A 27625-nucleotide genomic window follows, 5' to 3' on the forward strand; every position below is an offset into this window, starting at 1 on the left:
AAAATTTTAAGTATGTAGAATGGAAATATGCGATTTGGGACACACCATGTCTCTCCTGTACTGGCTTCTCTGCATTGGCTCCCTGTCAAATTCAGAATAGAATTCAAAATTCTTCTTCTTACATCATCGTCCTCAACAGTCAGGCTCCTTCATACCTGACAGAGCTCATAGTTCTCTATTACCCAGCTAGAACCCTTCACTCCCAGGATGCAGGGTTACTGGTGGTTCCTAGAGTTTCTAAAAGTAGAATGGGAGCCAGAGCCTTCAGCTATCAGGCTCCCCTCCTGTGGAACTGTCTCCCAGTTTCAGTCTTGGATGCAGACACCCTCTCTACCTTGAAGAGCAGACTTAAGATCTTCCTTTTTGATCAGGCTTATAATAAGGACTGCTTAGGCTGGCCCTTAGATGTGCTGCTATAGGCTTGATCTGTTGGGGGATCTCCCATGGTGCACTGGGCTTCTCGCTCCTCCTCTCTTCCCTCTCTGTCCTCCTGTATGCATCATACATAAATCTTATTCATACGTGTCACTAACTCCTCTTCTTCTCCCCTCATCCCAGATCCCAGGTGCTGCTGGAGGAGGCTGCAGACCTGAAGAGGCTCAAGCTGCCACCCGTAGCTCCACCTGTTCATGTCCCCATCTGTCCATCAGTCTCTTTCCGTTTCTCTTCGTCTTGATCTCTGTCCCTCTCTTTCCTTCTGTATATCTGTCTTCCTCCACTATCTGTGTTTGTCTCTGCCCCGCTCTCCTGCTCTCTTTCCCCCCAACTGGTCAAAGCAGACATCTGTTCCCACTGATCCTGGATCTGCTTGAAGTTCCTGCCTTTTCTTTTTAGTCGCAGCTGCATGGTGGTGCAGTGGTTAGCAAGTCTGCATGTTCTCCCTGTGCCTGTGTGGGTTCTCTCTTGGTGCTCTGGCTTCCTCCCACTGTCCAAAGAAATGCAATTAGGGACGAGGCTGATTGATACTCTAAATTGACCGTAGGTGTGACTGTGAGTGTGAATGGTTGTCTGGCTCTGTGTTGGCCCTGTGATGGACTGGCGACCTGTCCAGGGTGAACCCCGCTTCTTGCCCGTAGACACTGGGATAGGCTCCAGCCCCCCCCCCCCCCGCCCCCACACACACACATCCTTCAATAGGAATAAGCAGAAGACAATGGCTGGATGGATGGATGGTTTTAATCACTGCTGCTGCAAGATGTGCTTGCTGATGGAGAATTGTTGGGTGCAAACTAATTGAAGGAGTGAGGTGCTGGACCTGCTCTACTTGGAAAGAGTTGTGAGGGAACTTTTGTTGTGATTTGGTGTTTTACAAATAAAACTGACTTGACTAAAATGGAATCTGTGGGGGGGGGGGTGTAGCCTCCATCAGTTATGTTTGATCTCTGAATTCTGTGTTTGATCTCTGAATTCTGTGTTTGATCTCTGAATTCTACAATTCTACAATTTCATTTAGCAGACGCTTTTGTCCAAAGCGACGTACAACACAAGCAAGAATTTAGACTTAATTAAGGAAAAGCCCATAGGGAGTGCAAAAGTGCTTCAGTTGTGATTTGGTCACAGGTACTGCCATCTAGTGGCAGAAGAAGTGTCGCCCCCCCCCCCTTTTTTTTTTTTGACAAACATACAACATCACACAACACAGCTAGTGCTACATAATCCCTAATTGCTGGGTCTTGGACCCTCTGACTTATTCTACCCCACAGGACAAAGAGGAGAAGAGTCAGGTTAAGTGCCGAATTCTGTGTTTGATCTCTGAATTCTGTGTTTGATCTCTGGTTTCTGAGCATTGATCTCCTGGTTCAGTCTTTGATCTCTGACTGATTCTGAACTAATCAAATCAATCACACACAATGGGCAAATCGTCCCACTCCCTATCGTGTTCCCCTGCTCCGCTACCCAGGAGGCTCCCTCTCTCCATCAGGACTAGAAATCCATTGAGGTCTCCCTGATCAGGTTGGAGTCCTGCCAATAACGTTAAACTGTTGATGTTCCTGATGAGACAACATCTGATCTTTGTTAGATCCACCAGTCAAAGGTTTTCTTTAAAGGGCTGCAGCAGCTGATAATGAGGGAGAGACAGAATTACAAACCATCTTAGTGAGGACATTTTGAGACATGATGACATTTTGCCACAGTTATGATCAGGGGTGAAAGTGGGCGTGCGTACAGTTGCAGTAAGACTTTAAAGCCAAAGGGCATGTGTTAAAAAACAAAGGGAGCACGCTGCCGTCAAATTTTTACGGTTTTTAATTGGTTTTGGGAGATTTTTATTCCAGTTTTCGGGTGTCTATTCCCCACACAACAGCAGCCCCCATAGCCCCACCCTTCCCGCTCTACCCCTGGAAATGCTTTGAAAACTGCTTTTTACAGTAACTGCCCACAACAGTGCTAACAACAGGGAACAGGCAGACATGCACACATGAACAAACAGATCATCAATATCACTCAATGATTTATTTAGCAAAATATCAATTTACCCTTTACAGTGAGTGACACAACACAAAACGTGGAAAATTTCAAGATCAGTTGCTAATTTGATTTTGCCCTCTGTTTTATTTTCTCTCTCTTTTTTCGTTCTGTGAAAGCAGAACATGTGTGGTTTTAACCAATCAAAACTAACAATGCTGGTAACGTGTCCCACGCGTCCGTCTGTCAGCCAACCAGAAATGCCCCGCATGCGGAGATGCGCTCATGGGCACGACTCCATGTCAAGGCGGTTTCACACTGAAGGTGCAAGGTGCAGGCTGCGGGGGGGGGGGTCCATTCATTGTGTATGTGGGCGCGCTGTGACGTCACATAAACGCAAACCAAGCCAAGCAACTCGATGGGGCTGCGCGTGCCCGACTAAATTTTTCAGCTGTTTAAATCAAAAGTATGTTCAACAATTAACATCTTATACATGTGAATTTGGATACTAACAAGGGAATTTATAACACACACTCGCTCAACTAAACTACTGTACTTGGATGAAATCAGTATCCAGTAGGGATGAAGCAGTCATGAAAAGGCAGACAATAGAGTCCTGTGTTCTTGAGTCATTGTGTATAGTCTCTGTTGTTGGAAAGCTCAGTGTGGTCCCTGATGGTCTAGTGGCTAGGTTTCGGTGCTCTCACCGCTGCGGCCTGGGTTTGATTCTTGGTCAGGGAATGAGTTATTTAGAGGTTGAAACTGGATACAGGAGAGGTGATCAGGTGGTCCACATAATGGTGAAGGTGATGAACTGTGAATCCATTGTTGGCTCCACTCTCTCCCCATTGTAGTGTTCTTGGTTCACTCTGCCATGGCCCCATGTTGAAGGGTAACCGTCTCATTCAGGTTCAACCCTTTGTTAGACACTACTAAGTCACTGACTCCTGCAAGGACAAACTCTGTAATCCTCCTTAGTAGCTTTGGTTCCTCCTCAGCACAGAAAGTCTGTTCACTGATGTAGGAACTGAAAAACTTAGAGCTCCGGTCCTTGGTTCCTTCCTCCACTGAGCAGAACAAACACAGAACAGAGAGCACTTCCTCCTCCAGTTCTCAGAAAGTCTGAGTGATCCCAATGCCAGTCTTAACATTAAACATGGGCAGTGATGGGAAGAACAGCACTAAAATATACGGCGTTACGAAAGGCATTACTTTTGTCAGTAACAGGTTATCTTCTTCTTTCTTTCTCTATTGTTACAACGCCATTACTGTTACCAAGACGCCGTTCCTATGTGTCACTGAAGCTACTCATGGAAGCTTGGCTCACACAGACACAGGAGCTGCAAATGCGTGTGGTTTTTTTTCTCCTTTGGTGAGGGGGGAGGAGGCAGAGGGGGCGAGATAACCGCCTAAGTAATGATTATTGGCGAAGAGAGAGTAGGATTTCCTGTTAAGCCAACCAGAGACATCGGGTGGACAGGTGTTCACACACAAACCCAGCATGTAGCAGCACACACACACACAAACTATCAGAGATGGCGAGTCCGGATTGATGTGTTCCTTGAATCCAATCAAGAAAAATGCGTATTCACACACCACAATAACATTATTTTATATGTTTACATTTTGTAATCCAAGCCCAAATATTCCACCTTAAGAACACAGGGGTTACAGGGAAAGACGGCATTTTCAAGATGGAGGTATAGGCACTACTTTCACTTCATGGAGGTTAAAGGTCACAATGTACATGTTGAGTGTAGGTTATGTCGTCCCAGAGCGAGAGCAAAGAGGCTGTCAAAATCCAATGTTAGCAACTCCAGTTTCATGAAGCCCCTCTTGAGGGCACACGCCTCTACTAAACCAGTGGCCAGAAGCACCGTTGACACCGCAAATGGTGATAGCAAGCAGGTGCTGTTAAGGTGAGCTCTGCTATCAAAGAAGGACACAGAGCCACGCAGCCAAAGCTGGATTTTAATTAAAAAAGAAAAAAACAAATTCTATGACATTTTTAAACTTAAAAGAAAAAACAGTAACACAATAGTTACTTTCCTTGGTAACGAGTTACTGTCATAGTGGAGTTTCTCAGTTACTGAAAAAGAGACAAACAGATGTTGATGTTGATGCTGTAGTCCTGTCAGCAAGGATCCTTGGAGACGTCACTCCAGACACACGCAGAGCTGACAAAGATTCTTTTACACAAGTAATGATGTTGACTACACTGCAACAGAAATGGACCGTCTACGGCATCGTGGTGATGGAGGAGGAAAAAGAATTCTGTCATCAAGTTTTGGATCACTTTGATTTTCTGTGATGGGAAGGAGGGATTGAGACATCCTGTGCTTCTCATCTTTTCTCATAAATGTTGGGTTCTAAGGATGTTCCTCCAGGAGCAGTGAGCCTTTAAATAAACCAGTGGACCGTGGACTAAGGATATTTGTTATTCTTTGATCTCAGAATTTAGTCTCTGATGTCATAGTGACAGAACGGACCCAACCTGCCTATGTCAGAGGAAGCAGAATGACATCAGCATCAAGACATTCAGGACCTTCAGAATCATGTTGATGGTTTCACCAAAGAGTGATCAGTTCAGTAAATGTGTTCAGGCTGCTGAGAACTTGGCTTCAAGATGGACTTCAGGGTTTTAGCAACTCAGAAAAACTGTTTATGGCTCAGAAAGCAGAGGAGGGCTGATGAAGAGACCTCAGCCTGACCTCACAATTACTGTCATCAAGGAAGAGGAGACAGTAGACATCACATGAGGGGAGAGACAATAGAGCAGCAGATAGAGAGAGAGGAGGAACAACTTGATTGAATAAAACAAAGAAAAACAATAAAAGAGAATCACAGCAAATGGAGCAGCCCTGAGTAACAGTTAATGGTGGAGTTTTAATAATTCCATCATTCATCTCCTTTTAAATGCTGTCAGGGAGGGAGAGCTGTCTGCTAGTGGTGACGTTCATTCCTCAGTGGGAGCCTCAAGAGTTGATATTCTACTGCCCTCTGGTGGTGAGGCAATGGGGATGCAGGTGATCTGCTGGTCGAGTTGAACGTGAGTGGACAGAAATCTTGTTGAAGTGATTGGGAGGTCCTGACTTTGGTGAGCTGCCTTGCTTCTCCTCAGGTCTTCATGGTGGCTCCCTGCTGGATTGTTGTTGAAGGGAACATTGCATCGTATCATTTTCAGCTCTGACATCTGAACAGTGGACAGATGTGACATCATCATGGTCTCACTGCCTGCTTTGTTCATGGATCAAATGGAATGTTGTGTTGAAACCTTTATTGTAGAACTGCTTTGAGCTGAGAGCTCAATGTTGTTGGAACAACGCAGCTCCACATGGGACTGATGTGATGAACAGGTTTTTATTGAGCTGCAAGTTGGAGAGCAACACTCAAAATGGAGCAGCAAACTTTATGTCTGGTCTCTCTCTCTCCTCTTCCCCACCTCTCTGTCTCCTCTCCTCCCTCACCTCCATCTCTCTCCAGCCCTGTTTAGACAGAAAATGTGCCAAATTTGCTGCCTGGTAGAGGCGGGAATTTGCCGTCTTGTCTGTGTGAAACAGAGGCGTAATATTCCTCCTTTTAAAAAAGACACCCCTTGTGTGGGCATCATCATGTGATGTGATGTGCAGCACAAAGTTGTGCGTGAACAGTGAACTATAACAAACACGACAACAGAGATCCCTGATTCTGAGTTTAGTCATTTGGAGGCTGATATCACAGCAGATCAAACTGCAGGTTCACTACCAACAAGTCTAGACTCCATTACTCCTTTAAAAAAGATCCTTAAACAACAGAGAACAGCTGTGTGGTAGAATTCCATCACCAGGCAAATAAAACAAGAGGCCGAATCATCTTCAAATGTAGAAGAAGGTCCTCAGTAAAGCCAGAGCCTCCAATTATTCATCACTAACAGAGGAACATAAAAACAGTCCAGGTTTGCTTTCAGCACCTGAGCTAAACTGACAAGAGTCCTGACTCTGTAGACCCTGGATTCCTTCAGCTCTCAGTAGAGACGACTTTGGGAGCTTCTTTGATGACAAAATATCAACTAATAGGGCTCAAATTAATCAGCTGCTGCCCTCAAGAGATTCTAACTTACCTGTAAACTCAGTAAACATAGAAACTGCTGTTAAACCAGATACTTATTTCGACCACTTTTTTCAAGTTAACAATACAGAACTTCATTCAATGATGACCTCATCAAAACCTTCATCCTGTCTCTTAGATTGATTCCTCTTTATTAAATCTGATTCCTCTGTCTGTAGTAACAGGATATGAACCACAGCCCTTTAAGGTAGCTGTCATTAATCCACTGCTTCAGAAGCCTCCTCTAGACCCTGAGGTTCTAGCCAACTACAGACTGATAGCTAACCTCCCCTTCCTCTCTAAAATCCTGGAGAAAGCAGCTGCTAATCAGCTGTGTGACTTCCTCCATAACAAGAGTTGATTTGAGGATGTTCAGTCTGGTTTTAGAGCCCAGCCCAGCACAGAGACAGCACTGGTAGAAATCACTGGATATATAAATATATATTATATATAAATATAGGCCTACTCATCAATGACTGAGAAATACATTCAGTCAGTAGCACATCAGTCCTCTAAAGCTGTAACGTGAGCCCACTACTACAAATTACACCTGAAATCTGAGGTTTGTCCCTCAAAAAGAAACGCGATGTACTAAAAGTTTTCTACCCAAAATTATTCTATCAACAAACCCTTTAAATTGGGGTCCTGGAGTTTTTTTTCAATCGCCTGGAATGTGCTGTGGAGTGAGTAAGATGGTATTTAAATGGCAGGCCTATCCACTCACGCTAGCACTAGCATTGCAGATAGCGTCGGCAGGACCAGACCAAATGGGTCGAAAACTGTCTCCAGTTGCTGGTAGCACCCTGGGTGAGCTGGGAATAAGGCCAAAGGTCCAGAAAAGGGAAACTCCCCTTGAAGACTGCAGCTGCTCCAGAATGCAGCTGCACATGCATGGACAGGAACTAGGAGGAGAGACCACATCACCAATCCAGAATAGAGTTGAAAATCCTTCTCCTCACTCTTAAAGCTCTTCAAGGAAAATTCCAGCTAAAAAAGAACCTCAGGTGTGTTCTTGTATTTTTATTATTTCGAACGATTGCAGGGATTTGGTTTGAGAGCATCCATATCTAACTAGGTTTTGATGCATACCGCTAATTAGCTCCCAACGCAGGTCCTGAGGGCAGCGGATTAACAGACAAATGATAACAACATCCACTCAAAATAGCAAACACATCAGTGGTGATACAAGTAGTGCCTCTACATGTAAACAACAGCACTGAGAACTTTGAAAGACTACAGAAACTTTATTAAAAGACAACTTTATAAGGACAGTTAATGACTATTCACAGTACAGTAGAGTTACATATGGTGTACCACAGGGTTCAGTTTTAGGACCGATTCTCTTCACTCTTTACATGCTCCCATTAGGTGACATAATCTGGAAGCACTCGATCAACTTCCACTGTTATGCAGATGACACACAACTTTACTTGTCGATGGAGCCAGACGACACAAGCCAGCTTACTTATCTGCAAGACTGCCTGAAAGACATTAAATCCTGGATGTCCTCTAACTTCTTAATGCTCAATTCAGATAAAACTGAGGTAATCATTTTTGGACCTAAACACCACAGGGACACACTCTTGAATCGGATCTCTACTCTAGATGGCATCACCCTAACTCCGAGTACAACTGCAAGGAACCTTGGGGTCATTTTTGACCAGGACCTTTCCTTCAGCTCCCACATAAAGCATGTGACTAGGACCGCCTTCTTCCATCTGCGAAGTATCGCTAAGATTAGGAATATCCTTTCCCAGAGTGATGCTGAAAAACTGGTGCATGCATTTATCACTTCTCGGCTGGACTACTGCAACTCTCTCCTGTCAGGATGTCCTAAATACTCTCTAAAGAGTCTCCAGCTGGTCCAGAACGCTGCAGCGAGGGTTTTGACGGGAGTTAAGAAGAGAGAACACATCTCTCCCACTTTAGCTTCTCTCCAATGGCTTCCTGTAGGATCTAGAATCGACTTCAAAGTCCTTCTGCTAACTTATAAGGCTCTCAATGATAAAGCTCCATCCTATTTGAAAGAGCTCATTAGTCCCTACTGTCCGACCAGAGCACTCCGCTCCCAGAATGCAGGTCTTTTAGTGATTCCCAGTATCAATAAAAACAGACTGGGAGGTAGAGCCTTTAGTTACCGGGCTCCTCTACTGTGGAACCAGCTCTCTCCATGGGTCAGAGAGGCAGACACTTTAACTACGTTTAAGTCCAGGCTTAAGACTTTCCTTTATGGCAGAGCCTTCAGTTAGGACTGGTTCAGGTAGCTCTGAACCATTGATAGCTATGCTGCTATAGGCTTAGACTGCTGGGGGACACCTCAGGTTACATGGAGCCCTTCCCTCCTCTCCTCTCCTCTCCCCCTCTCTCCTCCTCTCCTCCCTGCACATTTTTGGAACTGTCATTACCACTACTTGTTGCACTTTGTAGTTTGGCCTTGGTGTCTCGCAGTCTCTCTGTGTTTCCACAGATCCATCAGAGCCCCAACCGCCGCCTGCATCGCCCCCCTACCCTTATTTCCTACTGTCACACCGGCCTGTGCTCCCCTTCCATGAACCAGTCTGCCATCCAGTCCCCCATCAAGCTGGCTTGCTCTCCCTGCCTCCCCTTCCAGAAGCTTCCTTCTTCAACTGTTAACATTTCCATGTTTCCCACATTTTGCATTGTAAACTGTTTTCTTGTCTGTAGCAACATCTACTGCACGTCTGTCCATCCTGGGTGAGGGATCCCTCCTCTGTTGCTCACCCTGAGGTTTCTCAGATTTTTCCCTGTTAAAAGGGTTCTCTATGGAGTTTTTCCTCAGTCGATGTGAGGGTCTAAGGGCAGAGGATGTTGTTATGATGCCATGTGAAGCCCTTTGAGACAAACTGTTTGTGAAAACGGGCTATACAAATAAAATTGCCTTGCCTTGCCTTGCCTTAAAGATGTGTAGACGGCTGTTAACACTTTAATTCAGCTGTAGAAGAAGAAGACCCTCAATGTGAAAATTCATCCTGTGTTACAGCCACCTCTCCAGGACGGTAAGGGACCGACTTCAGTCCTGGTCCTGATACACCAGAAATCCAACCAATCCCTCACATAGGAACCATGTATTTGTTTAAGCAGCGCCCGCTGTGTCTGTGTAGGAGCCGGTACTGAGCGTATACTGCGTGTGTACTACGACGAAAGGTACTTCACCAGAGGCTTTAGCTGATTTCACATAGTTCTCCATCGGCTGGATGACATCACTGACATCAGAGACTCCGCCCACTCATTTATTTTCACACATCTAAAAGATAATTCGGTGTTTGATCAGGGATCAATACATCAATATAAAGATCAGTAATTGGTGCCAAGTGGATCTTTGATGGTAACCTCAGGGAAATAAGATCAGCCCTCACACTGTCATATCCAATGGTGGCTCCATTAGTTCAGGTTAATGGTGTTTCTTTCCTGATGTGTTTTCTCTTCTGTTTTCAAAAACTCTTTGAACCCACAACCTTCATGTTTGGCTTCACCACCATGATTAATTTCAGCTTGAGTCACACCAACACAGGATGGGCAAAGGAAGTTCCTCCGTTGTGTCGTCTCAAGTTTTCCTGACCTGAGGAGCTTTAGCAACTAACTGTGCAAGAATAATGTCTCTCAGATGTGTGTTCTCATCATTGTTCTCCTTCTAAACACTCAGTATTATTCATGTAGATATACTGCTTGGATATTCGTAACGTGAAGGGGAATGACAACGTGGTGGTGGACATGTTGTCTAGAGTTCCCTCAGTGTGGTACTTGATTGTGAACTGTTTTCCTCTCTCTGGTCTTTTCCTAGCCTCTTAAATTGCTTCCTCGGTGCACCAGTTGATGTGGGAGCTTGGGACAAGAGATGCTGGACCAATGGAGCAGGCCACTGGTTCCACTCCTGACAGTTTTACCTTCTCCGAACAGCACAATGGGAGATGTATGGGGTTTTGGGGGGATTTACTTAAGTATCTAAAAAAACAAAAAACTGCACTTGTGGTATTTTGGTGCTGGGATTTCCTTCAGGACCCAGTTCTTTTGGAGGGGGGGGGGGGGGTTGACAGTCCCTGACTGATGTCTTCCATTAAGATTCTGGTGTTGCAGTAGGAGGGCGGGGAGCTGTTCATTCCTCCTAGTTGGAAGCACCTGGGCCTGGGCCTCTACATGTAGACCCCGCCTTGCTGGTTGGGAGCCTCTCTTCCTCCTCATCCATTGCCACTTTGATTTTCAGCAGCCAACATCTCTTCCTTACACCTCCCTTACACTTACGTATACACACCCACACCACTGACTAAACTGACATTGTTCACCTATTTCAGTTTTGGTTTATTTTTTGTGTGTTTTTGGTTAAATACATTAATTATTTGGCTATCGACCTGTGTCTTCCACATTTTGTCATAGCTTTAGAGTCATGTCAAGGCAAATGGTTTCTCCCTAGTGTGGATTCTCATGTGGCTTTTCAGATGTCCCTTAACTGAAAATTTTGAGCCACAAACTGAGCACGGGAATGGTTTCTCCCCAGTGTGTGTTCTCATGTGTCTTTTCAGACATCCCTTCTCTGAAAATGCTTTACCACAAACTGAGCAGAGGAATGGTTTCTCCCCAGTGTGTGTTCTCATGTGTGTTTCTACATGTGCCTTAATTGAAAATCTTTTGCCACAAACTGAGCACGGGAATGGTTTCTCCCCAGTGTGTGTTCTCATGTGTCTATTCAGATATCCCTTCTCTGAAAACCTTGTGCCACAAACTGAGCACGGGAATGGTTTCTCCCCAGTGTGTGTTCTAATGTGTGTTTCTAAATGTGCCTTAACTGAAAATCCTGTGCCACAAACTGAGCAAGGGAATGGTTTCTCCCCAGTGTGCATTATCAAGTGTTTTTTCAGGTAAGCCTTCTCTGAAAATCTTCTATCACAAAATGGGCAGAGGAATGGTTTCTCCCCAGTGTGCGTTCTCATGTGTCTGTTGAGACCTCTCTTTTCAGGAAATCTTGCACCGCAAACTGAGCACGGGAATGGTTTCTCCCCAGTGTGTGTTCTCATGTGTCTTTTCAGACATCCCTTCTCTGAAAATCTTGTGCCACAAACTGAGCACGGGAATGGTTTCTCCCCAGTGTGCGTTCTCATGTGTGTTTCTACATATGCCTCAACTGAAAATCTTGTGCCACAAACTGAGCACGGGAATGGTTTCTCCCCAGTGTGTGTTCTCATGTGTCTTCTCAGATGTCCCTTTTCTGAAAATCCTGTGCCACAATCTGAGCAAAGGAATGGTTTCTCCCCAGTGTGCATTCTCATGTGTCTTTTCAGTCGTTCCTTCTCTGCAAACCTTGTGCCACAAACTGAACAGGGGAATGGTTTCTCCCCAGTGTGTGTTCTCATGTGTCTGTTAAGACATTTTTTTTCAGAAAATCTTTTGCCGCACACTGAGCATGGGAATGGTTTCTCTCCAGTATGTGTTCTCATGTGTGTATACAAACTACTTCTGTGACTAAAACCTTTACTGCATGTTGAGCACCTAAAGGGACGCTCATCCTCACTCACTTCTGTCTGAGATTCAGAAGGACCAAAGTTCATGTTCCTGATGATTTCTGATTCTCTTTCAGTCTTCAGTTTTTGTTCTTTTGAGCTGCAATGTGCACCTTCCTGTCCTGGTCTCAATCGCAAATTCCCCCTTGAGCAAAAGGGGTCCTTGTGCTCAGAGGTGGCCGTGTTCTCAGGTCTGACCCAATCATCCTCACTGACTTCAGGCTCAGCTTCAGAAGAGTCTGACATCTGGTCATCAGTCTGGGGTTGTACAAGTGTATCTGGATCTAGTTTGCTGGCTGGTTCTGGTTCTGGTCCTCCACACTCTTCTCCATCAGCTTCTGTTTTAAGATGATGAGTTGGGCTGCTGGTCAGAGACTCTGTTTTCAAGCTTTCCTCAGTTAGACTCCGATGAAGCTGTGGGAACTGAGGTTTCTCTTCATCCACTTCCCTTTTCACAGGGACCAGAGTGATGTCAGCCTCCACCTGCCCTTGAAGCTGTGCTCCCTCCTCACTGATCCAAAGCTCCTCCCACTCCTCTTTAATGTGTGGGGGCTCTGGGTCCTGCAGCTCAGGGGGAACCTCTTCTTTAATCACCAGCAGCTGCTCCACATCTGCAGGAAACAAACAGCAACATCAGAAATCCCTTCATTTGACTCTGAAATAGCGGAGCAACAGACAGAAACAGAAATCAACTCCACAATTATTAGGCAAGAGAGTATTTTGACCACATCGTCCTTTTGATGCTTAATTTCCAACTCCAAGCTTTATGAACTTGAATGGCTATTGGATTTAATCATACCAGGCCATGTGCATTTGTGTAATGAGAGATGGTGTGGCCAAAGGAGATCAACACCCCATATTGCCAGTAAAGGCCTTAAAGATGAAAGAATAATGACATGGCCCCCTTCCTCACCAGACGTCAACCCTATTGAGCACTTGTGGGCCCTGATAAAACGAGAGATTTACAGAGAAGGAAAACAGTCCACCTCTCTGAACAGTGTCTGGGAGGCTGTGGTTGCTGCTGCACAAAAAGTTCATCATATACTCCATGGATGGAAGGCTTTTGAGTGTTATTGAAAAGAAGGGTGGCTATATCGGTCACTGATTTTTTTTTTTTGAAATGTCAGAAATGTTTATTTGTAAATTTTGAGTTGTTTGTTTATTATGATCACTTTGACAGATGAAAATAAACAAGTGAGATGGGAATTTTGTTTTTCATTGAGTTGCATCATAATTCTGCCCATTAATAGTTACCTAATAATTTTGCACACAGATATTCTCCTAAGATAGCCAAACCTCACTTTTACTTCCTTGAATATTCAGGTTTGAGGTTTCTTAACATTTTGATTGAGAGCACTGTTGTTCAATAAAAAATGTATCCTCAAAAATACAACTTGCCTAATAATTGTGCCCGCAGTGTAAATGAAAAGAGACATCCTGCTACTGATGACCAGTCAGCAAACTGGGAACAGAAACGCTGGCTTCAGATGCTTGGATCGACGTTGTGTCACCCAGGTCAAAGGTCATTGGTCCCCTCCACTGCATGCTTTTGTCCATTCATAATCACATTCACTAGTTGGAATGTTAATGTCTGTAATGGGACAAATGGACAATTCTTGAGCGGCCAGTCCAACCCAAGCCGGCCAGGCCGCAAAGGAAAATCTTTTTTTAATTATGACTTTATAATTTCCAATATACACGATTGTCTTTTAACAAGGTGGCACCGTAGCAGCCTACATATTAATGTCACAAAAGAAGCAACATGCACACTGGGCCAGCCTGTCACACACACACACACGACACGGCAAGGCTGAGTGAGGCAGTCATCTGCATGTGTTTACAGCCTGCCTGGTCCTGTCTGACCTGAGAATGACAGACATTTACTGAAATCTGATTGGCTATTTGGCTCAATATGTTTTGTTTCTCTCATCCCCATCAGCGTCAGTCAGCTTTTTAGGTGGCGATTCATTTGAAAGCACAATTCTCAGTTTGTCTCCTCCAGCCTGGAAACCTCAACAGCCACTCTTTATCATTGTGTACCGCCCTCCTGGTCCTTACTCTGAAATCTTATCTGAATTCTCAGAGTTTATATCCAGTTTAGTTCTCAAATCAGATCAAGTCATGATTGTAGGTGACTTCAATATTCATGAGGATGTTGATAACCACAGTCTGGGTGCTGCATTTCTCTCTCTTCTAGACTCAATTGGTTTCCATCAGTCTGTTCATGAACCGACTCACTGTCACAGCCACACCCTCCACCTCGTCCTAACATATGGAACTGAAGCTGAACATCCAGTTGAATTTCTACAGAATGCGCTCTTATCAGACCATCAATTAATCACTTTTGAATTTGCACTAACCAACTCCACTCAGGAAAAAAGTGATTTCCAGATGTTTGTCTGATCAGGCCATAGCTGGATTTAAGGAAGCGATTCAATTGGCGCTAAATTCAGAGTCATGTCCCATTGTTACAGTGGACACTGATGTCAACCTTAGTCCCTCCCAAATTGATAATTTTATCGATGGTGCAGCAGGCACCTTAAGAGCAACTGTGGACTCAATTGCCCCACTAAAGAAGAGAACAATAAATCCAAGGAAACAAGCACCTTGGTACAATTCAGAAACCAGGCAGCGTCAACAAAAACTCAGAAACTGGAGAGAAACTGGAGAGAAGGAGCCTGTCACTAAAGGTGCTCTCCAGTGCTGTCAGGGTGTTGTGCATGGGGTGGGAGTCCGTGTTCAACAGAGATGACAGCTTGGCCATCGTTCTCCTCTCACCCACAACATCCAGGGGGCATCCCAGGACAGAGCTGGCCTTCTCAATCAGTTTGTCCAGTCTCCTCTTGTCTGCAGCTGCTGGACTGCTACCCCAGCACAACATTCCATAAAAGATGACTACAGAGACTGGAACCTGTCATTGGCATTAAAGGAACTGCACTACAGTGGTTTAAGGTCATATTTACTTGGTTGATCTCAGTTCATCAAATTTAGAATAGAATTTAAAATTCTCCTTCTCACATCAAAGTCAGGCTCCTTCATTCCCGACAGAGCTCATAGTCCCCGATTATCCAGCTAGAACACTTCGCTCCCTGGATGCAGGGTTACTTGTGGTTCTTACTGCGTGTTCACACCGAGTGCGAATTTGCACATTTGTGCAAACAGTTTCCATTCAAAGTCTATGCAAACTTGCGAATGACACAAATTTTTAGTCGGGCAGTGCGAATGAGGTGAATGTGCGAATTCATGTTGCAAAATTTCACCACTCGCACAAGTTGAAAATATTCAACTTTGCCGAAAAATTCGCGTTACGACAGCCAATCAGCGATGATGATGTCCCGACGTCACGGCTGACTGTAAAGATGGAGGACAACTTGATTGTGGCTATGTGTGGGAACCCGGTGCTATATGACACTACGTGTCCAAATTACAAGAAACGGTTGAATAAGCTGGTGTCCATTCGTGAAATTCTGTCACCGATCCTAGCTAGCAGGTCGTCAAACTGGCCAGTCGTCATCTGAAAATACCGCTGGAAGCGGCAGTTATCCACCGCAGCCCCTGGAAGAGCTCGCCTCTAGATGGTGTTGTTAACCCAGATACAATGGCATTTAGTTTTCTGACGTATTTCAGACTTCCACAGCAGGTACAATGCAACAGTTCTTTGAATATTCATGGTGAAATGGCGGAAAAAAATATAGCCAGAAATACTCGCTGCTCGGGCAGGTGAGAGAATACGCATATTCACACGAATGACACAAATGGACACTAAAATGATCTGGCGTCAAATTCACGCGAATAACGCGGCATGAAATTCACATTCGGTGTGAACACACAGAGTTTCTAAAAGTATTTGATCAAGTTTATAGTTAGGACTGCTTATACTGGCCCTTAGATATGCTGCTATAGGCTTAAGCCTGTTTTATACTTCTGCATTACATCAACGCCGCAGACCTTCGCCGTAGCCTGATGTGCACCTCCAAAAAAATCAGTGTGTTGGAGTATCGTGACGTGAACGTCAAGGACTGTTATTGGTCCATTCAGAGAAGGTTGCCGAATGCATGAAGAGGTGGAAGAACCTCCGCAACAAATATGTGCGTCTCTGGAAGAAAATGGCCACAAGAAGTCATGTTTGTCATGTTCAAAGTTTCCAGTTTGATTCATGAAAGCAAACAGCCGTTCAAAGAAAAGCACTGAACTTTCTGTTAGAAATAGTTTTGTTTTGGAATTCGACAGGAGGAGGACAAAGACACAGGCACACCCTCGAGCGCCTTGTTGGTGAATTGCAGAGTAACATGTCCCTCAATGCAGAACTTCGAATGCTCAATAATGCCGTAGGGTGTACGCCATTGTTATGCTGTCGCCGTGACGTAAATGGACTCAATTTTATATAGCACTTTTCTACCTTAGCGGCACTCAAAGCGCTTTATAGTGTCGTCTCATTCACCCATTCACACACACACACTCACACACTGATGGTGGAGGCTGCCATGCAAGGCAACCTACTCATCAGGAGCAATTATGGGTTCAGTATCTTGCTCAAGGACACTTCAACATGGTCACCGGGGTCGAGGATCGAACAAGCGACCCTTCGGTTGCTAGACGGCCACTCCCTGAGCCATGCCGCCCACAGTAGAAACATAAAACAAGCTTTAGACTGCTGGGGGATCTCCCATGATTCACTGGGCTTCTCTCTCCTCCTCTCTTTCCTCTCTGTCCTCCTATATGTGTCATACATAAATCGTACACGTGTCACTAACTCCTCTTCTTCTCCCCTCATCCCAGATCCCGGGTGCTACTGGAGGAGGCTGCAGACCTGAAGAGGCTCAAGCTGCCACCTGTAGCTCCACCTGCTCACGTCCCCATCTGTCCATCAGTCTCTTCCCTTTCTCTCTCTCTCTCTATCTGTGTCCCTCGCTTTCCTTCTGCATATTTGTCTTCCTCCATTATCTGTCTTTGTCTCTGTCCTGCTCTCTTTCTGCCCAACTGGTCAAAGCAGAAGGCCGTCCCCACTGATCCTGGATCTGCTCGACGTTTTCATCACTGCTGTTGCAGGATGTGCTTGCTGATGGAGAATTGTTGGTGTAAATTCATTGAAGGAGTGACATACTGGACCTGCTCCACTTGTAAAGTGTCATGAGACAACTTTTGTTGTGATTTGGCGCTAAATAAATAAAATTGACTTGACTTGCCTTGAACGTGATGATAGCATGGAAAACTGTCAAAAAGAATGAAGACAGGTGAGAAAGAAATGGGAGGAGTAAAAAGAAGAGATTAATGAAAAGCTACGGTCCTGTAGCTGTGTTGTGTTGTGATGCTCCATGTTTAGCTGTCAAGCTAGCAGCTCTGGACTCACTGATTTGGACTGAAACTGCATTTAAATGAAACAACAGAGCTTCATTGGTGTCTGCAGGAGTTTTGATTTGGACTGAAACTGCATTTAAATGAAACAACAGAGCTTCATTGGTGTCTGCAGGAGTTTAGCCTTTGTATTTTGTCTGCTAAAGCTGCTGTAACTTTAGGGAATTCTGACATGACTCATTTGCATATCATGTGACTTGCTGCAGGAGACACAGAGACTGCTGACATATGTGTGTGTGTGTGTGTGTGTGTGTGCTGACTGAGTCCTGTGCTGCTCTTTCAGAATCAACATCCTGATCCTACTGATGTGTCTGATGGTCTTCAGCCTGGCAGCAACCACCTTCAGCTGCTCCATAGCTTTCCTCATTTCTCTGATCCATTATTGTGGTAGAATGGAGCTCAATCATCAGAACAAGTCCCAACAACATTGTGCTGCCTGCTCTTTGACTTTTACTGACTTGTTGTTGATTTTATACACCATCTTTATCTGAGTGGGCACTGAGCAAGTCTGGGATTATAGATGGGATTTTACCACCTTTGCCTTTATAAACCGTCTTTGTGGCCCCTGAAGGTGGAGTCTGCCTAACTGATGTTCCCACGCTGGTGTGGATCACTTGGTCTGATGAAGCTCCAGCTGGATTTCCTGGACTTCGTTTCCTGAGCTACTAAAACCTCCCTTTTATGTTGGAAACAATGCAGCTGGAGCCTGATTCACATTCTGGTACACAAGTTAGCAGTAGTTGGTGATCCAGTGTGAACGTCACCCAGGCGAGGTCCTGTTGTGACTCAGTTCAATGGTAACATGCTGCTACTGATCGTTAAAGCAGGGCTTCTTAACAGGACCCAGGACAGGGATTTGCTCCCCGCCTGGAGGGCCTCTACAGCTCTACTTCCTGGGCTGAATTAGGGGCCCAGCAGGTCCCGGGCGGGGACTCACCTGCTCTATCCAGCCTGACTAGGGGCTTCATCACGGCATCGAACAGCAACCTCTGCCGGCGGTTCTCCCGCTCGTACTCCGCCACGGTTTCCTCCAGCAGAGCCACTATCTGCTCCGCGGCCCCTGCCAGCCGCTCGGTGAGCAGCGCTCTGACTCCAGCCGCTGAATCTCCTTCTCCCAGCTGCAGCAGGAAGTCTTAAGCCGCAGCGAGGATTCGCTCCTGGACCGACACCCGCAGCTGCGCGGCGCACAAGTTGTGGTTCTACTTGCGCCACTCAGCCTTCAGGAGACAAAGACCGAGATCGGAGGTTCACGGACTTCTACTTTCCTTGCTGTTTGAAAACGTTCCGATTCTTCTTCTCCTCCTCCTCCTCCTCCTCCTCCTCCTCCTCCTCCTCCTCCTTCTCCTTCTTCTTCTTCTTCTTCTTCTTCTTCCGCTTCTTCTTCTTCTTCTGAATGGCAGTTGTCAGCCAGCTTTTTGGTTCATTACCGCCACCACCTGGACTGGAGTGTGGATCACGTGGTCAACCTCCGCTCTCCTCGACTCTTTTCAATCACCAGGTCTTCTTCAAAAAGAAAACAGAACATGAAAACAGGTTTCTCCAGATTCTCTTTGCAGTTCATCACATAGATTAAATGTCATCTGGTTGTCCTGAAGTTGTAAACTTCATCTTTGTCATTGTAAATAAAGTTGGATTCAAACCTGTAAGTCCTCGCCTCATCCTGGACACCCCATCCTCTTCCTACTTCCTTCTGGATGTGTTTCCATTTATCGTAGCTTTGTAGCACTTCCCTATCACATTCACCTGCTAGTGGTTTTGGAACAAGAGTTCAATCTGTTGCAGGCTCTGAACCTGTTGCCACATCTGTTCTGGTACCAGAACCATCGTTGAGACAAACCAGCTCTTCCTTATCACCAACACTGCACTGTCCATGTCAAAGGCTGCTTTCTATTTAATCATTGAGCAAATAGAGAGCAAACCAAACCTTCCAGGATGCTGCCTTCCGAAAACAATTCCCTATGAATCATTCCATGTCCTGGAAAACCACATTTGTCATGAACAGACTGGAATGTCCTGAGAGCAAAGAGTTCTGTGGAGGAAGAACCAGACGAGGCTTCCAAGACAGATGACACTGTAACTGCTTGATGGTGTTGGTGGGGCTGCTATTCTTCACCAGTCTCCCTCTTCCTGTCCATCTGATGAGGGCGAGTGCTTTTTGTTAGATCCGTCCTGGAAGGATACCAGCAGTTCTTTTTGGACGACTCTGAATTTGAAGTTCCAGCTCTCAGAGGGGAATCTATGGCGTCATGTAGCTGTCATAATATCACGAGAGCAAAAATACAAACTAAACGAGCACAGGATCAGGAACTGAGGGCATAAAAAAAACATAAAACTGAGAGGTCAAAAATAATCTGTGGCAATTAAAGTTTTTGTCTGGAGTGTGTAAACTGTGACAGAGAGCAGTCGTGGGGCAGTGGCGCTGCTCGCTCTCTCTTCTAACTTACAGGCTCGCTCGCTTTGGGACGTTTCCTATATTATAATATGTCCTGACATGATGATTCTATTATTGGAGAAGGACAAGAGAAATCAGAAGTAACACAGACAAGAGGAACTCACCAACTAAAGCCTTCAAGTATCAAGCATTGGGAATGAATTCTGAACACCACTTTTCCAGAACTGTCCAGTTAATATAACCTGAACCAAAGTGATCCACAGCCACTCTCTCAGCTCATTTAGTTTGCAGCTCTCACTGGAAAGTCCTGGGGCTCCTCCCACTCCGAAGAAGGCAGTTGCTCCAAGCCAGCCGACACTTTCACTCTCTTGTAGGAGTGAAGAACCAAATCAAAATCAAGACTCATCACTCTTTCATTGGGGCTCCTTCCTCCTTGTTCTGATCCAAGAATTCAACAGCTTCTATCATTCATTTTACAGGAAATGTTGATGACACTGGGATTTTTTGTGTTAATGCTGTCACTGTCAAGTGCAGCTTAACATGTGAGAGGCAGCAGGATCCATTCATGTATTCATGTTTACAGCGGTGTTACAGATTCCAGGATCCGGGTTCATTTTGTGTGTGTGTGTGTGTGTGTGTGTGTGGGGGGGGGGGGGGGGTTGGCTGTGTTTTGTTTCCGCCGCCTCATCACCTGTTGCCTGCTGGACAGGTGAAGAAGGATGCCTGTGACATCACTGGGATTTCCTCGGCTGTGCTCCGCCTCCACCGTGTTTCCCCTGCTCCAGCTGTGTGCTACTCACTGATCACCTGGGCCGCCTCCATCCCCTCTCCACGTTAAAGGAACCGTCAGTGCTTCACTGATAGCAGTCTGTATCTCCCCCATACGCAGACCTGCCACGTGTGCTTGTATTTCTGATGTTGAAAGCTACTAAAAGCTGGTGGTCGCCGCTCTGTGGGAGAGCCAGGCGTGTAAACTTGGTTCTCTTTTCTATGGACGTGTGCTGGCCTGAGAGCCTCAGTTTGGTTTTCTTTCTTTTGCTGCCTCTAATAAATGGCAGGCCAGCCTTGGTACTTTACCCCCAGGCTCATTCTGCATCTTTAGGGTTGTAACAAGCAGCAAAGGGAGGCCACCTTGGAGGAATTCAGTGACTTTTATCAAAGGTCATACTGGAGTATGAAGTTCCAACCAAGCTGGCCAGGAGGTGAACCTAGAATCTTCTGATCCCAAGTCAGACGTGTTCTCCTTTACGCCACCAGCCCTACGGGGAAGGTTTGTCTGAATAGAAAAAAGTCAACATGTTCATTTGGACTTGATTTGACAAAGTTGAAATGATAGGGTGGCATTATCTGGTTTTGTGCTGCCGGATTTTCTAAATATCAAGTTTAGATCATCAAGTTATCAATGGAACACATGAAGAGAATACAGTAATAAAAACATGATCATTTTAAAAAATAGATCTAACATAAATTATTTTACATGAAATCATTCACTTTTTTAAGAAGAAAACAAGAGACAACCTGCATCATCACAGCATGAAGACCTCAACACGGCTGAAGAGAAATTCTTGGGCTGACAAACGACCAGGGCTCTGCACATGACGTGTAGCGACCAGCGCGGTGGCTTTGGCCCTCTTAATGACTGCTAAGTGTTACTGACAGAAACTGATGTCTCAAATGGAGACGTGAGTCCAACAAGAAAACCCTTCAGCAGCTTCCTGAACACCATCCCTCCCTGGAATTGCAGATTGTTAACAACACAGTAAAGTGTTGGAGGAGGAGTTGTTGCCTCTCCTTCTTCCCAGGATGGTTCCACCTCAGTGGAGAGGTTAACTAAATACTCATCAATGTCTCTGGTCCAATCATATTTATGTTGGCACACAGAGAACAGATCCAGAATCAGAGCTGAGACTTGAGTCAAACACCTTAAGGGTGGAGGAGAAGAAGCCCTGATTTCTGCCTCACAGTCTTTTTACTCTCTCTTGGCTCCACCCACACATGGCGCTGATCTATCATCAGCATCACATCTTGAGCATCCCAGCATCCCCTGGATATGTGCAAAGGGTTTTTTCAAGAATGGCCCCCAAATGGAGTGACAGCAGGAACAGGAGCTCCATGGAGCTCAAAGGAATGAACACTCTCAGCTTTGAGCCGTCCTGGTCAGAGTTTTCCAACAGAGCTTTGAAAGACCAGGAGTTCCCCAGAGCTGCAAGGAGGAACAAGAAGTAGACTTGGAAAAAGGAAGGAGTGAAACCTGTTGATTGTTGAAATCTGGACGACTCCACAGAGAAGAGAAACAGAAGAGTTTCTGATGAACCAGGACTGTGGAGGGAAGGAGTCATGGTTTACACTTCCTTGTTGTCTGCATTATAGAATCAACAGACATCCATGTTTACAAGTGTTGTTGTTGTTGTTGTGCTTTGTAGTTCTCTTTTGCTCTCTAAGAGAGGCCTCTTAGAACAAGAAGAGTTACGCTCTAAGTCACATCAAGTGAGCCAAGGAGCCGTGGTGGGTGTCCCTGATTTTCATTCCTAAAGGTGGCAACCTGAAAGCAAACAAACCCATCATCTGAACTAGGAGTCTCAGTTGAGGCTCCATCTGAAACCAAAGACTGTGTGTGAAGAACTATCAACCCACATTCTTTGTCTGAACTAAACGTTAACTGGTTAGCAGTTAGCGAAGCTACCTGTGGTCAAACCTGCAGCTGATGGAACCCTGCAAGAGCCGGCTAGCTAACGTTCAGATTTGATTTTATGAATGGAAAGAATCAGAAAGGCAATAACAATGACATCATCAATACAAAACCTGGTGCTTACAAAGGTGAGGTGAACAATTTTAACAATCAATCCAAATTTAGGCTTGAAGTTAGAAAACAATATGAGCTAGCTAGCTAACATTAGCATATCCTGCCCAAGTAGAACACTTTATTTGTTTATTTGGCCAAAATAAAAATGGATGAAAATGTGAGGGATTTCCCTCCCAAATCTGATTCCTTCAACTGAAACAACTCTGTAACATTTAGAGATTCATTTCCTCACAGTAATGTCTTATTTCCAGCTCTGCTCTCCCTCAACTACTGTTTAGTGTCATATTTATTTTGCTGACTACTTCATTGAAATGTGGTAAAAATGTCTGGTGTTTCCTGAAATTAACTGAGTGCTGCTCAGTAAAGGTGACATGACTTGAGATTTTATTCCTGCTGGGTCCATTTCAACATTATTATCCTCCCTATCATTGGAGATAAAGTATCAGTTAGGGCTGTACTTGATTCGTACTACTGCATATAGTACACATCAGTCACTGCCATTACACAGTGGACTGGAAGTTGAAGTACTGTTTTCCACCGAGCTGAAAACTGTTGTGGTATTTGACAATTCTATTGTTTCTGAATGAAAATCATGTGAAGGGGACGTTCTCAAAATGGCTGAGGTCTCTGAGCTGCAGCAGGTCTGAGCTGCTTTTGATGCCCAGATGATGCAGGACTCAGTGAATGTTGGGTTCGTGTGGAGCTGGAAAAAGGCTGCAGGTGTTGAGAGGTCTGCTGGTGTCCAGGACCTGAGTTGTTGGGTCACAATCAGAATCCATCCTTGTCATGATGACAGCTGGACTCCCACAACATTCTTAGGATGATAAAATGCTGGTTTGGTTCAGTTTCTGATGAGAGGTTAAAAACTAAGATCTGAATCAAAGGGACCAATAATTAAGACCTCAGATTTTCCTGGTTTAGAAATTCTAGGGACCACCAGTAACCCCGCATCCTGGGAGCGAATGGTTCTAGTTGGATAATAGGGGACTATGAGCTCTGTCAAATATGAAGGTGCCTGACTATTGAGGACTTTGTATGTTAGAAGGAAAATTTTGAATTCTATTCTGAATTTGATAGGGAGCCAATGCAGAGAGGCCAGTACAGGAGAGACCTGGTCTCTACAATTCTACAATTTCATTTAACAGACGCTTTTGTCCAAAGCGACGTACAACACAAGCAAGAATTCAGACTTAAGGAGAAACCCATAGAAAGCGCAAAAGTGCTTCAGTTGTGATTCTACTTGTTCTCGTCAACACGCGGGCAGCAGCATTTTGGACCAGCTGGAGAGTCTTTAGGGACCTACTGGTGCTGCCTGATAGGAGGGAATTGCAGTAATCCAGCCTGGAAGTGACAAAGGCATGGACTATTTTTTCTGCATCCTTTTGCGACAGGATGTGTCTGATCTTAGCAATGTTTCGAAAATTAAAGAAAGCAGTCCTAGAAATTTGCTTAATGTGGGCATTGAAGGACAGATCCTGATCAAAGAGACATCCTAGGTTCCTTACGGTCATGCTGGGGGCCAAGGTAATTCCTTCCAGGGTACCTATCTAATTAGATAGGGTGTCTCTTAAGATGTTTTGGGCCCAGCACAAGAACTTCGGTTTTATCGGAGTTTAATAAAAGGAAATTAAGGGTCATCCAAGTTTTTATCTCCTTTAGACAGGCCTCCAGTTCAGTCAGCTGATTTATTTCATGTGGATGCATTGATAAGTACAGCTGTGTGTTGTCAGCATAACAGTGAAATTTAATTGTGTGTTTCCTAATAATGTAACGGAGAGGAAGCAGATAAAGGGTGAAGAGGATTGGTCCAAGCACAGAGCCCTGAGGAACACCATAAGTGACTGCAGTGGTTTCCGAGGGTTTATCATTAGTGAGTACCAACTGAGATCGACCTAGTAAATATGACCTGAACCAGTTAAGTGCAGTTCCTTTAATGCCAATGACATGTTCCAGTCTCCGTAGAAGGATATGGTGATCAATGGTATCAAAAGCTGCACTAAGATCGAATAAGACCAGCACAGAGACCAGTCCTTCATCTGATGCTAGTAGGAGGTCATTGATAACTTTGACTAGTGCTGTTTTCTGTGCTATGATGAATCCTGAACCCTGACTGGAAATCCTCTAATAGGCTGTTGCTATGGAGAAAGTCACACAGCTGTTTAGCAACTGCTTTCTCCAGAATTTTGGAGAGAAAAGGAAGATTTGATATTGGTCTGTAGTTGGTAGAACTTCTGGATCCAGGCTTGCTTTTTTGAGAAGGTGTCTAATTACTGCCACTTTAAAGGACTGTAACCAGATAACAGTGACACATTGATCATATCTAAGAGGGGAGAGCTAATGAGGGGTAGAGAGTCCTTAAGTTGCTTGGTTGGGATGGGGTCTAGAAGACAGGTGGATGGTTTAGAGGAGGAAATGACTGAACTGAACTCATAAAGGCTAACGGTAGAAAAACTGTCCAAGTGTACGTCTGGTCCTCCAGCAGCCTCTAAGGCTTCTGAGGCTATAGGTGCCATGTTGTCAGCTGATGGCAGGAGGAGGTGAATTTTCTCTCTAATAAGGACAATTTTGTCATTAAAGAAGTCCATGAAATCTTTGCTGCTCAGGGAAACAGGAATGCTTGGTTCAGTAGAGCTGTGGCTCTCTGTCAGTCTGGCTACAGTACTGAAGAGGAACCTGTGGTTGTTTTTGTGTTCCTCTATTAGTGTCGAGTAGTAGGCTGCTCTTGCTATACGAAGGGCTTTCTTATAACTTTTAAGGCTGTCTTGCCAGATGATGTGAGACTCCTCCAGTTTAGAGCAGCGCCATCTTCTCTCTAACTTCTGGGTTTTTGTTGAAGATGTCTGGTTTCTGAATTGTACCAAGGTGCTTGTTTCCTTGGATTTATAGATTTAGTTTTTAGTGGGGCAAATGAGTCCAAAGTTGTTCCTAAGGTGCCTGCTGCTGTATCGATAAAATTATCAATTTGGGAGGAACTAAGGTTGACAACAGTGCCCACTGTAACAATGGGACATGACACTGAATTCAGTGCCACTGGAATTGCTTCCTTAAATCTAGCTACAGCCTGATCAGACAAACATCTGGAAACCACTGTTCCTGAGTGGAGTGTAGTTGATTAGAATAAATTCAAAAGTGATGAATTGATGGTCTGATAAAAGCGCGTTCTGTGGAAATACAACTAGATGTTCAACTTCAATTCCACATGTTAGGACGAGGTCAAGAGTGTGGTTGTGGTGGTGAGTCGGTTCATGAACAGACTGATGGAAACCAATTGTGTCAAGAAGAGAGAGAAATGCAGTACCCAGACTGTTGTTATCAACATCCACATGAATACTGAAGTCACCTACAATAATGACTTTATCTGATTTGAGAACTTAATTGGATATAAACTCTGAGAATTCAGATAAGAATTCAGAGTAAGGAGCAGGAGGGCAGTACACAATGATAAATAAGAGAGGCTGTAGAGGTTTCCAGGTTGGAAAAGAAGAAGAATACAGAGCTCTGAAGATCGTCTTCCCCTATCCTGGAGTCAGCATACGCAGATGCGTCGTCCCTGGCGTTGGGGCAAGAAGTCCAACGATCTCTCCTGACACTTTCCAAGTGGAGAAGGTCCAGCACCTCACTCCTTCAATGAATCTCCACCCAACAATTCTCCATCAGCAAGCACATCCTGCAACAGCAGCCACCAAAACCTTCCTTTACCAGGCAGGAAGGTGGAGCAGATCCAGGTTCATTGGGAACGGACATCTGCTTTGACCTGCTGGAGGGAGAGAGAGCAGGAGAACAGGATAGAGACAAAGACAGATAATGGAGGAAGACAGAGATACAGAAGGGAAAAGAGGGACAGAGATAAAGAGAGAGAGAAAGAGAAAAGAATGATGGACAGACAGAGACGTGAGCAGGTGGAGCTACGGGTGGCAGCTTGAGGTCTCTTCAGGTCTGTAGCCTCCTCCAGCAGCACCAGGATATGGGATGTGGGGAGAAGAAGAGGAGTTAGTGACACATATAGGAGTACAGGAGGAGGAGAGAGAAGCCCAGTGCATCATGGGAGATCCCCAGCAGTCTGAGCCTATACAGTAGCAGCATATCTAAGGTCCAGCTGAGTAGTAATAAGACGGTGCTTTTGCGCGTGCATGTGGAAACTTTTGCGCATGCATGTGAATACGCGTCCTCTTGCGCGTGCACCCCTGCGCTAAAAAGGGGCGTGTCAGTTTCCTTCCGGAGATCTCAACAATGGGAGTCAGGACGTAAACATGCCCGTACATGTTCCTCTCTAGCCCAACCAGACGCTGCCATAAAAGCCATCGACAGCTACTATACCGTCGGGACCCGGATACTGGGCAAGCTGTGTGGACCATCACTTGATTTCAAACACATGGCAGCCCAAATGATATTTTGATAATATTTTCGATGTGGGTGTTTTGTTGTTGTTGTTTTCCCTGTATACTCTGAAGAGTTAAATAAATATCAACCTTTTTTAAACACGATGTGTCTTGTTTTCTGTTTTCTGTGATGATGTAAGGTGGCAGGGCTCCACCCATTTTTCATTTATGAGTATGGTTTAACCACAGTGGTTCAGGAGGTCAAACAGTTTGTGTAACCCGCCACGCAGTGCATAAGCACACAGGATCATGATCCTGATTTTCCTTATTGCTGGGAGAAATAATGGCTGATCGCAGCGGTAAGCAACTCTTTATATATTAGCCACGTTTACATGCAGACTTTTTCTTCATTCCGATTGAAATTATTCCGATTGAAGAGTTCAGGTCAACTGTTTTCATGTGACTTGATCTATTCTAATCTGGTGTTTACATGTGCCACTTTATTTAATTGGAACAGCCGTTTTGCGGCTGTGTGTCTTGTGCAGAGCGATGTAAACATCACGTGACTGATGTTGGTCGATGCCGGCTTCGTTGAGTTTTTCGTGGACTTTTTTTAACAGTTCGGAATTTCTTGTCTTTCTGCCGTCTAAGCGTGTGATAATGTTCAGGTATTTGAGAGTTTGTATTAAAATAAAAAAACTCTCTGCCACAGACCAGTTCTGAGCGCACTGCTGCTTGGAAGCCACCATTT

General features: G+C 44.9%; 1 protein-coding gene across 1 annotated transcript; it reads right to left on the bottom strand.

The window, feature by feature from the left end:
* Window positions 1-8903: 8903 nt before the first annotated feature.
* On the bottom strand, window positions 8904-18663 carry LOC147242006 (uncharacterized). Its single transcript, XM_086192340.1, has 2 exons — window positions 18298-18663; window positions 8904-12616 (listed from the first exon to the last, which is right to left on the bottom strand). The coding sequence occupies exons 1-2, from the start codon at window positions 18326-18328 to the stop codon at window positions 10893-10895; spliced, it is 1755 nt and encodes a 584-aa protein (XP_086048466.1). The 5' UTR covers window positions 18329-18663; the 3' UTR covers window positions 8904-10892.
* Between the last annotated feature and the right edge of the window lie 8962 nt (window positions 18664-27625).

This window comes from Aulostomus chinensis, chromosome 21 (assembly GCF_037954235.1).
Source record: "Aulostomus chinensis isolate RoL2024-O1b breed Wild chromosome 21, RoL_Achi_v1.0, whole genome shotgun sequence".
Taxonomy (NCBI): domain Eukaryota; kingdom Metazoa; phylum Chordata; class Actinopteri; order Syngnathiformes; family Aulostomidae; genus Aulostomus; species Aulostomus chinensis.